Source organism: Accipiter gentilis, chromosome 2 (assembly GCF_929443795.1).
Source record: "Accipiter gentilis chromosome 2, bAccGen1.1, whole genome shotgun sequence".
NCBI lineage: Eukaryota > Metazoa > Chordata > Aves > Accipitriformes > Accipitridae > Astur > Astur gentilis.
The window spans coordinates 34,337,209-34,353,575 of record NC_064881.1 but is presented as its reverse complement, the minus strand read 5'-3'; the positions used below and the strand labels follow the sequence as shown (position 1 = coordinate 34,353,575).

The 16,367-nt window shown below is 39.4% G+C and overlaps 1 protein-coding gene across 8 annotated transcripts in view; it reads right to left on the bottom strand.

The window, feature by feature from the left end:
- Positions 1-16,367, bottom strand: part of OXR1 (oxidation resistance 1) — a 304,340-nt gene that overhangs the window by 139,994 nt on the left and 147,979 nt on the right. For 4 of the 8 annotated variants that reach the window (XM_049821593.1, XM_049821610.1, XM_049821646.1 and 1 more), the window contains exon 3: positions 8,049-8,245. In XM_049821593.1, the coding sequence (XP_049677550.1) occupies positions 8,049-8,245 (197 nt within the window). Of the gene's footprint in view, positions 1-8,048; positions 8,246-15,644; positions 15,811-16,367 lie in introns of all 8 variants that reach the window. The other 4 variants (XM_049821637.1, XM_049821578.1, XM_049821620.1 and 1 more) reach the window with 2 other exon arrangements.

Here is a 16,367-nt window from a genome sequence, read left to right as displayed (position 1 = left end):
ATAATCCTTTTTTCCCTTTTTGAAAAGGGGTGCAGCATTTGCCTTTTTACAATCATCATGGACCTCCCATGATCTTTGTGAACTTTCAAAGACAGTAGGGAGCAGCCTCACAATGACCTCAGCCAGCTCTTTCAGCATCCTTCATATGTATCCCATTGGGTCCCACGAACTTCTACGGCTCAAGAGTTTTCTCAAGAGGTCCCTGACTTAGCCCTTTCCCACTACCAGTAATTATTGTCCTCCCTGAACTCTGTCTCCAGGCTCAGAAGCCTCAGCCTTACCCACATTTGCTACCACTAAATCACCCAGCTATTTCAGCAGTGAATCCACATTTTCCTTGTTTGTTCTTTTACTGTTAGAAGGAAGGCTCTGCTATTTCACAATACTCAAAAGACTGGTGCTCAAGGCACATTTGAGGTGTTAGAAATGAAGTACTTTTTTTCAGTCATTTTGCCTTTATACAGAAGGCCTCCACCAATGAGTGAGAGACTGAAGGTGATGCACCCTCTACCAGCCCAGAGCTTACAGGTCAAATCAGTTTCTTTTTTTTTCTCCCCCAGAGATTCAAATTTTAGTATCCCAAGAGTACATACTATTAGCCGATCTTGCAAGTTGAGTAGCTTGCCTATAGAACGATAAAAGATTTCAGCTTTGTCCTGATGTAAAGCAAGGAAATTATAAAATCCTGAAATACTTCTTGCCCAAAATGACTCAGCAGATGATACGATAGCAATCTATATGATTAAAAACAAAACCAGATGCTAAGAAAAGGGACATGCTGAGATGAAAGGACATTAATGAGCATCACTCTTCTGGTGGATGCTATCTGTATAGCTCAAAGATAATTTATATTCAAAGGATACACAGAGTATCTGTAAAGGACAAAAGAAGGATACAACATTAAAAACTGGCTTTTAATGGCTCCAAGTTTTAAATTCTAAAAAAGAGAAAAACAAAGACATGAACAAATGCTTGCTTGCTCATCCAGGGTAGCTATGTGATCTGAATCACTAATAAAAATCTTCAAGAAAGGTGAATGAGTAAGAATTTTGCATAGTTACTGTTGCTATGAAAGCCACTTTCCTTATTATCCACACGTTCCACAAATTATTTCCCTTTCCTTATCACTCACAAACAGGTAATGAGGTGCTAGGAAAATGCCCTCCCCCTCTAAAAGTTTCCGAGATCGTATTTGAAAGGAAGCAGTCAGAATGATGTTTCTCAAAAAGCAGTTAGTGTTCAATAGGGAAATTGTAAGAGCATTGAATGGGACAGAGTCAGACTCTGCAAATGTGTGTGAACAGCATCTGGATCCTCTGAGAGAGTTGGCAGCTTCATCTCCCATCCGTCCTTCTCTAAAAGGGAGAGGACGCAGCCCAAATTCACAGCATCTACTGCACCAACCTCCACCACTTATCTAACTAACAACTTCTAATATACCTACCTTTGTTTCATGCTTTGTTAGTAGTGGCAATAAACAAGAAAGGTAACTGTGCAAATAGGAGAAAAAATGGATATTCAGGAGCTACTACAGAAAGGAACCACATTCAGTTCTGCAGAAGAGGAGAAGCAAATATATTCAACTGCCAAATGATAAGAAGAACCTTTCAAGACTTGTTTGGAAAGGAAGTGGAATATTCTTTGCAGGAAAACCTCTCCACAGCAAATATACCAATTATTATCAGATCATGTCCCCTAAAAGGAACAAGATGTGTCTAGAGCATCCCAAATAAAATCTCTCAGAGCAGGAAGGGACTTGAGCACAAAAAAGAAACAGCCACAATGACAGCCCTTCAAATAAGTTTTATGCTTTTTTTAGAGGAGAAGGCAAGAGGCAGCCCCCTTTGTTTTTAATCAGTGACTACAATAGCAAGTAGTCCTATGAGATAAACCCCATAAAATTCTCAGCTTGACTGTAAATAAGAGTATATTTTCAGGTGCAATGATGTTCTCCTTTTCCAGTTTTGAGCCCAACAGCAGATTCACTGTGATGTCTGACCAATGGTCAATGGCTCTCTCACACTGGCTCTCCAAAATGGCTAAGCTGGTGCATGAGTGACAAAGCTCCATCAGGATAAGAGATCTCTGACATATGAAATCACCACTTGAACTGATGTTAGTTCTGCATAACAATTTTATATTAGCAGATAGTGTGACACCATATAAATGTAGTAATAAATGTGGATGAATTAACACTTAATCTGGTAGCTCTGTCATAGTTTAAAGCAAGTATTAATTTTATGGAAGCAGCCTGGAATGTATGTAAACAGAAAGAAAGTGAATTGGCTGCACAAGTAAACAATATGATATTTATTAATGCTTCCAAATAATTGTAAAAGTCATGACTTAAATGGACTCACTTGAAAGCATATAGCACAAGGGTTAGGTATAATTATATCCACTAAATAGTAGCTGATCAGTTTTCATTTAGTTCTCCCTTTCATAGCAGGAGGAACGAACTATGACTTATTAATCACTTGAAAAAAAGATATTTTTTTTAGGTTTCCCCATAAAATCTTCTCTATTATACTCTCTATCACTCTACAAACACTCTCTTCTACTGTTTTGTGAATTAATAATAATTCTTGTGACCAGTTATTACTTACATTTATATGCCATTAAATTCTTTGGAAGATCCATCTTCTTTTCACAATAATACATTTTGAAGTACTAAATTAGTAGTACTGACTAAACTAATCCCAACTAAATTTAAAGTGACTACCAACTGAAACTTTCTTACAAACAAGAGTACTTGCCCATAGGAAAGTCTGTTTTTTCCTATTTATCACTTTGGCATTAGCTACCAGACACTTGTTTTGGAAATGCAGTCAATTAATATGTATTTATTCAGAGTTGCTTATCCCAAAAGCTTCTATTTCTCTTCCACACTGATTTTATATCAGTTAATTCCACTACTCTGAATAGGTAACATGTCAATATTCAAGGACTACACAAGTGTGGAGTACTAATTTGGCCAGGACAAGCTAGGAGAAAATATTTTCTCCATTAAGATTTCTGCTGACCTTATTTGCAAGAGAGATTTGAGAAGACAAGGGCATGTTGCTACTTTTTTTTTTTTTACAAGTGGAACATGAAATAAATTTTTAAAAAATGAACACTGGAGTGAAGGGAACTTTGGCAATTAGTATTTCCCAGGTGTCCTCATGCTGTGTTTTATGTACACATACACATACTCATGCATTCTGTCTAAACTACTAAGTGTGTGTACCTGTAGTAGCAATACCTTCCACTGATGACAGAGGCTATACCAACAAAAGATGCCTCCTAAGATAGTTGATAGTTGTCTTCTAAATGAAATAAGCTGTGCTAGGAGAAGCCTGTACAGCAACACTTGCATTAAGGCTTTTATTAGAACAGTTAATAAAAATTGCTTCATTCCTCCTCTCCCCACCACACTGTACTCCAACAATGTTTTCTAGCGTGAGCTACTGTCCTGCTTCATGATTTCTTCTGCCTGATTCCTAGAATCAGGAAAACATATTCATGCAACCATCTTATTTTTAAATAATGTATTTGCTCTATATCAGTGCTGCAGTTCCATTTTAATGACAAATAGAACAAAAGAAGCCTTTTACATCTACAAAACCAGGGTTACTAGGTAGATAGTCTACTGCATATGTCCCCTTAGAGGTATCTAGGCACTATACACCAGGCTTTCATGTCTTAATGAGAACCAGAGGATGGATACTTCTCAAGTGCATGTCTTTATAGGGTAACAACATTAGCTACTTCAGTCACTTTAATAAATTGCTAAACATACATCCTGAGGCATCGTACCTTGAAGTATGGTCCTACAACCCTTCAGTTGGGTCCTACAACCCTTCAGTTGGGTCCTACAAGCAACACAGCTGTGACGCTGCACCTGGGCTAACTGCAAGCCAGCTAAGAAGTGCTGGCTGTAGCCTGGTCATGGCATTAAGCTGATACAGGCTTACTGCTTTACATTCAGGTTACCCATATAATTCTCCATTGTGTAACATTCCAGCCTACTTTTTAGAGTGCTGAAGACCCAGATACCTTCTTTTTCTCTTTTGAGGGAGTTGCTCAACAATAAGCACTTCAGAAATATGTGGCCTGAATTTTTAAGTGCCTGAAGCATCTAAAAAGTCTAATTATAGGTTTTTATTTTTCAGTGTCTTGGGTGCTGTTTCTAGAGTTCTCCAAAAAACTTCATCCAACCCACCATGCAGACTGTTTTTCCGACACTTGCCTTATTAATCTAGGAGTTCCCACTCAATTTTTTCACACCAGTTCAGCACTGGAGGTGCAGGAGCCTTCCTGCCTGCTGAGCCTGCCATATGGAAGAGTTATTTCTCCCCCTCACTGACTCTCCATTTTCTTTTTCATTTCATCCAAGCACACAACTTGTTCCCCATTTCCTATTCCTCTCAGTTCTCTCTCTTACCTACTTCTTTTTCCCCACTTTTAAAAAGTGAGCTGCACTCATTAAGTTTGGGAAGCATCTACGATGCAGTCTGTGGGAAAGATGAAATGCAAAATAAATATACTGTGGATAGTTCTCCAAAGTAGGAGCAGTGCTGATGAAATTTTAAAATCTCTTGGAATTACCAGGATATCCCTTCCTCATTACACATTCAACTTCGAAAGGTCTGAGGTAAATCTGTGTACAAATAAGGTGACACAAAAAATTAAAAAATATTATGATGCTACAGAGTATTTAGGAAAACAAGTCTGATAGACAACTGCCTTTATCTGCTCACCGTAGCTTCAAGCATACTCAAGCTGCTACAATTTCTTCTGCAAAGCATGTAAGTGCAAGACTCACACGTCTTTGGGTCTGCAAAGCAGGGTGAGATTTATATAAAGATCTCAAAAGTGCTTTCTGCATAGCCAAATAAAATAACCCACATTTTTTAAATCATTTTGATTTTACTCTTTCCATGAGTTGATAAACTAAAGCTGGTTACACATTTCTTTATATGTAATTTTAAGCTGCATGGCTATTTGATAAAGTGGGCAGCCATTAACAAATCCGGCTAGGCCTTAAAGTTAAGTTTTAATAGGCAATGTGATGCTTACATTTACATTTTAAAACATATAAACTGCCTATATGTACATGTCTAAATACCCAGATTTGAACTCAGTTCTCATACCTATAAAGCACTTTGAAGATCATAATAATTACTGAAAATAAGTTTTTAAGGAAAATGAGAGTAACACAAAATACAACTGGCATTTGTTTGCTCAAGCTCCGTTAGTCACTACCATAAACACTGTCATTTGCCAATTTGATCTGACATTAATGTAATAGAATACTAATTTTAAAACAAAAGAAGCAAAGCCAGTTGAGAGCATTAGTTTTCTAACAAATTTTCTTAATCTGCTTATCACAGTCATGATTAGTTCATGTTGCTCGATCTTGGACACAGATTGCTTTTAGTAGAGAACATGCAAACAAGGGCAAAACACGGTAAACCCCTGTGTAATTGTATTAGGTCAGCAACAGGTCTATGTGCTTGTTTAAGCTATTTAACAGACAACTGTACACAAAACTTCACGAGAATCCGATATTTTTCTATTTTAGAGTCCCAGCCCATTGCAGGTATGTCAGTACATTTATCCTCAGAAAGTAACAAACGATTTGATTAGACTTTGACTATTAGAAATAATTTTTGAGACAAGTCATAGCAAATGACTTTTAAATCAAGGGGTGACATAGGTCATAACTTAGAGTATGCTGAAGTTGATGGGATCTCTAGGAAGGTAATTATTGTTTCTCTCGGGTTATCAAAGCCATAGACTCAGTATCAGAACAGTTCAGCCAGTACAGTAAAGGTGTTCATCTGGTATCAGTACTGTGCTGTCCAAGATTAAACCTTTCATTTTCACAATATTCAGGAACATGCACCATTAAACATTTGTGAAGATACAGAGAAACTCTTGTTTCTTCAATTTGCTTGTCAGCAAAATTTAAACATTCTGTAGTATTCAGTAATACTGGCTCTAGCAACTTATTCCTTGTGATTTAGGCAACTCACATAGACAAGTCTGCATGTATAAGAACATAAAACCAACACATCTCCTGTACTGGGTCAGTCCAGCCAGGCCACCTCACCCACTATTCTGTACAAGGATAATGAAAGATGATATTTAAGAAAAAAATATGTAAGTTTGACCACTTTCCGTGGTCTGTTCCCCTAATATTTCCCCAGGGTCTACAACTGTTGTTCATAAATGTTAGCAACTGTTTATGGGCAAGCTGCCCATGAGCGCTGTTGTCTATGGACACGCTGTCGTCTATGGACACGCTGTCCATGTTGCAGCACGACACACAGAGAGGCTGTGGGGTATCCACCCCTGAAGACTGTCAAGACTTGGCAAGACAAAGCTTTGGCTGTTCTGATCTAGTTGATCTAGTGTTGGCTGAAGCTCCACTTCAAACAGGACACCAGACTATATAACCTTCAGAGGTCTTTTCCATTCAACAAGTCTGTCAAATCAAGTGCTGCACAATATTCAAACAAATTAATCAAATGTACGAACAACATTGTTATTCCAGCACTGAAGTTAGACCCTGAGCAACTAGTGCGCAGACCTTGTGATCCCTAGAAGCACATCTAGGTTACTAACATTGATGGAGTTCACATTATAAGGAGTTTGTAAAGGTTCCCAAACGAAAATGCAGGTGAGTCAAATTTAACAAGTAGATAAATGCAAACCTGAATCTGTGCTTCCAAACACAGACTGTGGTTTGGGTGATCACAGAAGTAGATTCAACTATGGTCAATTTACCAGTACTATTTCTTAATCCTGAGTTAGATTAAGAACTCATTTTGATGATGTGGTGGATTTCTACTTTCATTATTACTCTTATGCAAATGATGAACCCATCAATGCCTTCACTTTGCCTCATTTTTATTTATTTTGGGGTAGACAGGATTGAGTGATAAAAGAAACTTCTGTGAGTTTTCAGAAGGCAGTTGTGAAGCCCAATTTGAACGTAGGGCATCAAAAAATGCAAACACGTACAATCATTCATTACTTAAAATACAGCCTTCATTATTAAAATGTGTAGATAGCTAATGCAGTTTCCTTCTTTAAAACCAACATAACTTATGATGACAGCCAACTTCAAGGATTCAGACATAACACAGTGAAAGATGTTTAAGGCAACACATTTTTCTTTACCTTTTAGACAAGTTAAAGACACACAAATAGTTACCTTGGAAGAGAAGAAATGATCACATTATACTGCAATAATTCAACAGCACACAAACACACAATTAAAATATACAACTTCTTTTTCTTAAATCTACTGACATTTTGTCTCTTCAAAGCACAACATTAGCATCCATCCCTCTTGTTTGTACCAATGCCATTAGCACATCTCCCTCTCACAAGCGCTAATGAATCCGGCACAAACACTACAAGGTCACTCTTCGCTCAGTGTTAATTGGGTAAGGACCAAAATGTTGCCAAAAGAATCAGTCAGGCCCAGTCCTGAAATGATTTATGGGGAAGCAAGTTATGAAGCATCTTGTAGGGTGTCTAAGATGGTTTATAAGAATCATGTAGGTGCTGAAATCCCAGAGGAATCCAGAAAACCAAAATATCCAGCGAGATACCCAGAAACCTCCTTAATTACTTGTTCACACTCAGCAGGTCTCCTCCCTCTCCAAACTGGAAATCCTTTCTAACCAGAGCCTTCTAAACAATCTCTGCCAAAACTCTTATGCAATCCATAGTCAAAGGCAACTATGTTCCTCCTATATCCTTCCTCCCAAAATTGCTTTTATGCTTTCTTCAGTACTTGATCTTAAGGAAAAAAAAAAAAAAAAAAAGGCAGAAGAAAGGATTCTTGTAAATGGTGCAAAATAAATAAAGCAGGTTAATTCTTCAGGGTAGTTTGACATCAGCATTAAGATATGACATCTTAATGCTCACTGTGGGCATTTGTAATCTTAGTAGCCAACTGCAACTAACCAAAAGAAATAAACCAGAAATAAACAGGAAGACCTTGCCTTTTTAGTAAGTTTATTTCATTTTTTCTGTGAAAGAAAACTCACCAATGGTGTAATATCTCTTCAATTCGCTCCTTCGTGGATTGCGCCTTTGGGTGTTCGCAGTGTTGTTCTGTTCCTCCTCAGAAGTAGCTGTCTTAGTGGCAAGCAAAGATTTACTGGGCTGAGGTGTCTGAGCTTCAGCTGCCACTGGGTTGCATCCTGGCCCACTAATATCCACCGACTGGGACTTTTTCTTTAATCTAAAGGCAATTTAAGGCAGTAAGGTATTATTAATCATCATTCTATACCTAGATTATGTAAAACAACAGCAATATATTCATTGTAAAACAATTTGTTCATGTCACAGCAGAACACAGAACAGCAGTGATAAATTAGGCCTTATATTAATTTCCCCTTTCAGCCGTGCGAAATCAGTTACAGCACTTCCATCTCACATGTAGCTACAAATGGTAAACTGCTCTCAGATCAGCCTGCTGAGCTGTTTGAAGGATCAGTCCCTAATCTATTTCAGCGATTAGCTGCCAACAATTAACCTATCATTAAGTTGCCTGGCTCAAGCTTCCACAGATGAGGGGAGTACGAAGAAATTAAATCATTTGCACAAAGTTGCTGAAAGACCCAAGAGAAAAGAACTGACTTACAATCTTCTGAATTCAGACGTAGCTCTACTGCATTTCTCATTCTGCAATAGTTTCAAAGTGTTGTTTCTCACCAAAACTCAAGAATCCCACTAACCCCAGGTACCGTTTTGTGCACTGCAACAGCAGTGGACAGAGGAAAAGAAATTCTCTGTCCTGCAGAAGAAATCAGTGTTACTCAACTCATTACTGGCATCCAGGTAGAGTACGACTTATTAACCACTATTCTCTGAGCCCAACCAACCAACCAGTTTTTTACCCATCTAGTTGTCCACACATCCAGACATAACATCATAACTTGGGTACAAGTATATTTTGAGAGACAGTGTCAAAAGTCTTGCTAAAGTCAAGGCAAATGACATTATTGCTTTCCACTCCTCCCCAAATTTAGTCATTTTATCAGAGTTCTGCAGAAGAGAGACTTAGAAAATCTCTCAAAACCTACTTCAGAGTGATGGTGAGTACACTCCCATCACTGAATCACCGTAATTCTGGAATCTCCTCTATCCCTAGCAACATAAAATAGAGGTTATTATGCTACTAGATCTATTGAACAGAGACAATGCTCTGTTATGATGAATCTCACTACATACACATTGGATTTTGTCAACACTTTTCTTAAATTAAGTCTCTATAAATGTATATAGTTGACTAGATGATTTGATCCTGGAAATAAAAGAGGTTTATGGTGTTGCAGTGAGAAATTGATTGGAGATGAAGGGATCATAATAATTCTGAAATTTTGAAGCAAGTGAAGTAAAAATGATAAAGTCCTGTAATGCCAAAAGATAATTCTATTAGGGTAACAATTTAATGCTAAGCAGCCTCCTTCTTAACTCTGTGCTTCCTTATTTTTAAAGCATTTTCTCCATGTATTGGCCGCAATTAAAAAGCATGGATTCCTGCACTGAGAATGGAATCTGCTAGTTTAAGAGATTAACTGATTAAATATTGTAATAATAATTACTGCTATTAGTAGACTGGAAAATGCTCAGGTCATGATCAAGCCCTAGAAGATAATGTGTATGTAGCATTTTATGAATGACACTATGAAGGTGAAATTACTATACTCATATGGGGCATTGCTAGTCCAGGGAAAGGACTAGCAGTTAGAAAGTTAGCAGTTAGAAATTAACTTCTCTGCGTGGTCCAATGAGAAAGACTACTTCCATTGTAAACTTTTCCCTAGAGTGGCCCAGGGTGTCTTGTGTGTGAAGCAACACTCCTTGCCTCCAAAGCCTCTGCACAAACAATTCAGGATGACAGGGATCTTTATCCCTCCTACATATAAGAAAGGCTGTACTGGGTCACAGCAGATGTTCATCTAGACAAATGTCTCTAACAGCTCCATCAATGGAAAGACTACAGGCAGGTGCACAGTGCTACTTCCCCCAGGATACCGCTTCAGCCTCCAGCAAACTCTGTTTTATGGGTTTCCTGAGTTAAATGACACACCTTTTTTAGCTCTTGGAGTTATTTTTCTTGGCTTGTCCTTAACTACTCCCAAATTCATCTGGTTTAACTATGCACTGTGTTCATTTTAGCATACAGTAGCGACAACAGCTTATTCTAATGACTTTTAAGTGTGGCATTATGAGAAACAACTACTACTCCATATGTACCAACTGCTTACATTAGCTCCTGCTGTTACAAAAGCCCTACAGATATGGGAAGACCCGCTTGCCTCCATGGTAAAACTATCTCTACTTTGAGGACCTTGGTTGATGGACCCATATATGGAGTCGGTGGGGACACCATCCTGAACAGCTTGGGATGAACTAACTGAATACTTCTATTAGCACTGATACGTAGGAAAATCAAGGTAAGACTGGACAGGGCATCCTCTCTCAGTAAACATTGTGTGAGAAGAAAAGAAAGCTCTGATGTTTGAAATGATGCTCCAGAAACTGAGACCTTGTTTTAAGCAGTTCTAGCTTTAAGCCTACAGCTGGTCAAATGTATTTACCTAAAATGAAGATTGGAGTATTTTGTTGACTCATTAACAGTGAAATGGTGTTCCATTATGAAGTTAAATTCTGCTACATTGTTGAATATGCTATATTTCAGGTGATATAAAAATTCTCTACAATTCCTTACGACTTGAAATCTTTGGAGATTTAAAGGATGACTTTTGGGAAGAAAATCACTAGTTTTCAAAAAGTAATACTCTACTTCAGACCAAAGCTTCCACTGTGATTACAGTCTTGCTTCTGTGTTGTGCAAAACAGTTGTGGGCAAAGCAACTACAAAGTGTTTAGTACCTCCCTAATCTCAAACCAAGGCAAGTGAGGCCTAAAGATCGATAAGTGTACATATGTCCTGCATTATGCATTTCTGTGCTCTGCCCCAGAGGAAGACAGAGAGCAGGTGAGTTGAAATAAATTATACAAATTGAAAAATACCTTTATGATTTATATTCTCAACTATGTTACGAACACATTCTTCGCTACCAAGGCTGTCTGAAGGACAGTCCAATTAATAAATCTGTGAATTACAGTGTGGAGGCAGCTAATAAAATAGCTTGCTTCACTGTGGGGAATACCAGATTGTTGTTACAAATATACTGTGTCTAGTCATCTAGAATCACATAGGAATAAAGGGACGATACCTGTCATCTGAGCAGTAAAAATGTCACATTGCCTTTTTCAGGTGACTTACAGTTAATAAAAGACTCAGTTGAAATGCCTATAGCAAATTAATGTCCAAAAGTTATCTACTCTTGCAATCCAGAATAATTTACATGTAAGACTTGCAGACTCATAGGTACTCAAGTACTAAAATTAAAGAACAGGAGCATGAAAGACAAGCAAGTACACATAATACTGCCAAACTGTTCTTGAGGGACCATGGTGACAGTGCTCTTGCTGCCAGGAAAAAAAAGAAAGATACAGGGTCTGATTTAATCCAGATTCTGTGATAACAGGGTCAGCTGAGTAGGACACAGGTTCAAGTAAGGACACAATTTTATCGGAATGACTTGACAAAAACAAGCAACTTACTCAAATGCATCTTCCTTCAGCCCACCTGAACTGTATATTGATACAGCCATGGGTGGAAAATAGTTTGTAAAAACTCTGCAGTGTTTCAACTGCATCTTCACTAGACCACCATGTCTTGCAAAGAAAGCCTGAGTTCTGTGTTTGTTCTGAAGCCAAAAGAATGAATTCATTGTAAGCCTGACCCTTTTCCAGCACCCTGCTTTATCACTAGCTTTGTGCTGCACTTGGTTTTGGTTTTTTATATTAAAGCTGCACAGTCGGGCTGAAACAAGATTTATTCTTTGACAGAAAGGAATCTGAACATGAAATGCCTTGGGATCACATTCCTTGTTCTTGCTTTGTTTTAGGCTGTCTGCTTGTAGAAAAATAAATAAAAGATATAAGAAATACTGGGGCAAATCTTTTTTATCTTTTACTCTATGTATTCTGTAGCAGCCTTCAACTCAGTTTTCAACAACGGACAACACAGGTCTTTCAATATTGCCTGGTGTGACCCAAAATGACGTTGCTGCAAACAGCCAGCAGACAGCGTGCCAGCAAGGATTTCAAAGTCAGCACTGCACTAGTTGGGCTTGGAAATACATATCTGATGTCAAGGACAAAGTCCTAACTTGACTGAGATCTAAGTAGAAGGGGCAAAAATTTCTTTTTTCTGCAGCTATCCTTAAATTATAGGAGCTCCAGGGGAGGGAGAAACTATTCAGCAAAAAAAGGAAAATCTACAGCCGTTGAGAGGTGTGAAACCCCAAGCTGGTCACTATTGTTTTCTGGCTACTAGCAGCTTCTGTGAAATATGGTTGTGCTCTCTTGGGTGTTACAACAGACAGGTGCCTTCACAGCAAAAGTGGTAAGTTCAGAGGAGAAGCTAACATGGAATGACTATGAAGGCCCAATTGTTGACAATTAATTGAGACAACCCACCCTGGGTCGAAATTCAAGTAGGGCCAGAGGAGGGGTTATTCAGCTGCTGCTGACTGGATCTGGAAATGCCATGTTTGCTTAGAACATGGCTGAGCAGCACCTCAGTTTTAGATAGCCCTGTTCAAACACACATTTCACACACCTATTTGTGTAATTCAATTGCACTATTGCTAAAGATCCATTAAAACCCCATTTGCTCCGTTTATATCTCACTGTATTTTCCTAGAACAGATGCCGCTTACCCCAGTAACTCCGACAGAGACCTTCTACATAGTCACTCCTCGGTACCTGTAACCTACCGGACAGAGGCACAAACCCCAGATCTGCCTCTCAGCATCCTGCCAGTTGCCGCTGGCAAAGGGTTTGCTCATTTAGCTAATCCAGGAGGAATGTGCATCTCCAAGCTGTGTGATGTGACATACCTGTAGGTAGATACACTGACTAGTTTTTGAACTTGTGCTTTATTTCTCTTTCCATCCTCTGCATACAACTGCGAAGTTTTCTACTGCATTTTAGAAACAGCCTAACAGATGGCTCCAGCTTTTACCTCCTCCTGACCAGCTGGTGTCCTGCAGTCCCCAGCAGCACCTCCCAGGAATGGGTCACTTTGAACAGATTCTTACCATTTCCCTCAAAGAGAAAACGTGGTGGGGTGGTTGGGTGGTTGGGCATCAACCACCAAGTGCTCTGGGCAATCCATACATATTGCAAGTCCTGAAATCCTGGGGCTAGTGAATTCCCTGGGAAGTCTGCTACAGATTTAAAGAGCATTAGAATTTTGACCCTGGCATTCGCTATCACAAACCTATTCCATTCCTAATACAATCCATACACTTTTTCATGTTACAATTGCAAACTGAATTTCTGTAAAGCAGCATGGAAAAAAAATGAGGCATTATTTCTAAAAAGATCTTGAAAACACCTAAAACAAGCATGGCTGGCAGTCCAGTCTGAAAGAAAAGGAAGAAAAAAGGCATTTAAACCATTTATGGTGGAAACAAACAACCATACGAAGCATCCCAGGGGCTGGGAATCTGTACAATTCAGTCTTTGTGAATTTCTAAGTAAAAATCCCTTACTGCAACAAAGATTTGGAGGAAAGCCTAGCTTATTCTTATCTACTGAATACAAAAAACCTCCCTGTACCCCTTGTGACTATCGCAGAGATTTTACTACACACTTAATAGGAGAAGCAAAATCATTCATCTGAAGAGTGATGCTTTTTCTTCAGAGATGCATTTAGTATTTTTGAATGCCCAGAAGAGCTGGTTATGAATTTGATTTCTTTGTAGCAAAAAATGTGATTTAAACTGATGCCGACAGCCAGGATTTATCTGATTCTGGAAAAAAGTAAACTTCTGTTTTCAACACAGCACTGCAAAGATCTGACAACATAAACACAGGAAAAGCCCAACCCCCCCCGGCATCTGCACAGACAAGCCCCCAAAGCAGTTACTTTATTCCCCTGTGGACACACTGTGCCCCCCAACCTCCACACAAATCTGCATTTGCACATGGCCGGCACTTTTTGGCTGCTGTGGCAATTCGGAGGGACCAGGTAAAAGGCTTGTGGTCTGAAGTCAGGCTCCATTTACTGCCTGAGGCTCCTTCTGCACGTTTGCAGCGTGAGGCAGTGCCACTGAGGGCACCTGGAAAATCTTTTGTTCAGTGCTCTTGAACACCACCTACAGCTCTGGCTATCCCCTCCCAAAAAGAAGATAGCAGGATTAGACTGATATGGACAAAAAACACCCGTGATGATGATGAGTTGGTTCCTCACGGGGCGACACAAAACAGACTGGGGAAAGGAGCCGCCGGTGGGGGACCCACGCAGGGACCTCTACAACCATCAGCCATGGGAAAGGGGAGTGGCAAATGGTTTTACACCGCAGATTTAAGAAGCATCAAATGAAGGCAAGCAGCAAGATTAAAATAAACACGAAGAAGTACTTTAAACGGTATATAATTGCATGACGGAAATAATTGTGCAGGCTAGGAGTATCGCTCGGTACAAAAAAGAATGACACAGGTCAGGCAGAAAACATCCATTTAGGGGCTGTGAAGCATGCAGGTACTTCAGCAAACAAATTCCTTGAGCCAAGGATTGTGGGAAGGTGGAGGGGTTTCACATGGAAAGAGCCACTCAATGCATGCTCCATCTCTCATATTATCCCTAAGTATCCACTGCTATGTAAGTACTAAACAGAACCAAGTGCAACATACTTGCAATTCAAATCTGAACTGGTCATTATGAATTGTAGAGGGAAACAAAACCAACTACCACAAAGCAGCTGGAAAACAGAACACCAGTAAAATCAATGTCCGTCAGTAAACAAACAAAACAAAAAAAAACCCACAGAAAAGCCCTTCAGACTGTTATTTCACATGTTGATCATGCAGCAGAGTTTTCTGATAATGCAGGCAGCTTATGAGATCATTTGATGGCAGAAAACAAGAACAAGATGACCTTCACACGGGTGGCATTATAAAAGGATTAGGAATGAAATCACACCTACACAGCCCAAAAAGCAATTCAAAGCAGCAGGTATGTATCAACAATGCAACATTCAGCCCAGCTTCAGGAAAGAAAACACTGCAGGCACAAGAGCTACGTCCAAAAAAAACCCGTGGCACTTCAACGTCATGTTTTGCTCTATACCCCCAGCATACGTATTTCAGCATGTAGAACAAGCATACAGAACACTCTTTTTTGTTCCTTTACACACACTACCAAAAATTACCATGCAAATTAGAGACACAACAGTTGTTAACCATCAGAGTACCAGAAAGCAAACCACAACCACCCTCTCTCCACTTCCCAGTCATCCTTATCAAGTGGTCCTAGCACATGCAGGAAAATTGCCACCATCCCTCATTCTGTAAGAAAAGACAATGCCAAACCAGAAGTTTCCACCAGGCTTCAGGGGAAAGATGAAGAGTATCTAAATGATTGAAAAATTGTTTTTGTGATGTGTGGAACAGGCAACCCACACCCTTTTAACAAGATCTATAGACAACGCTGGCGCCTTGTGTTTCAGGGGCACATCACCGAATAAAGACTTATGAAAATGAACACAAACCTTGTGATTATTCCTGGGAGCATGACAGCACTGCTACAGGTAAACCCTTGGAGGACCATTTACAGAAGACATATAGATTGGTTGCTGCCAGGTTACATCCATGAACTCCAAGCGGGAGTATCCAGAATCCACTTGTGGTTCAAGTGTGACAAGGCATTCTCACTGCCTGGGAGAGAAGCGTTAGTGAGTCCGCGGGCAAAGGAGTCAGAGTGCTCTACACACCACAGATGGGCCTGGAGATGTGCATTCGCAGGAAGATGAGGCATGGCAGTAGTGGGGAGGGAGGTGGTGATGATGATGGAGAGGAAGATGGCAGCGGTCATGCTAAATGCATAATGTAACTCTCATAGTCACAGCATATACAATTCATTCTTTTTTCCTGCCTAAGCTTTTGTAAAGATTAAGAGCTCAAGATCATATGGCTTCACCATGGCTGTGTAATATTTTACAGCTGTTTCACATGGTGGAAGTAATACACTCTGCAACTAGGGTGTGTGTTTTGTCAGGGATGAGAATTTCTTGATCTTTTCTTTCAGGATTTTGAGAGGGTGGGTTGCAATGCTGTACTATTTGCTGACAGTTATCTTGATTCTGGACATATTTTAGAAGAGATGTGTAAAGTAAATTACTATTTTGAATCTTGCTATTTTGTTAATAGCTGCTATACTGTTATTAAAATAACTCCCACTAGTTCCATTTTCACAAAAGCTCTTCCAATGCTTT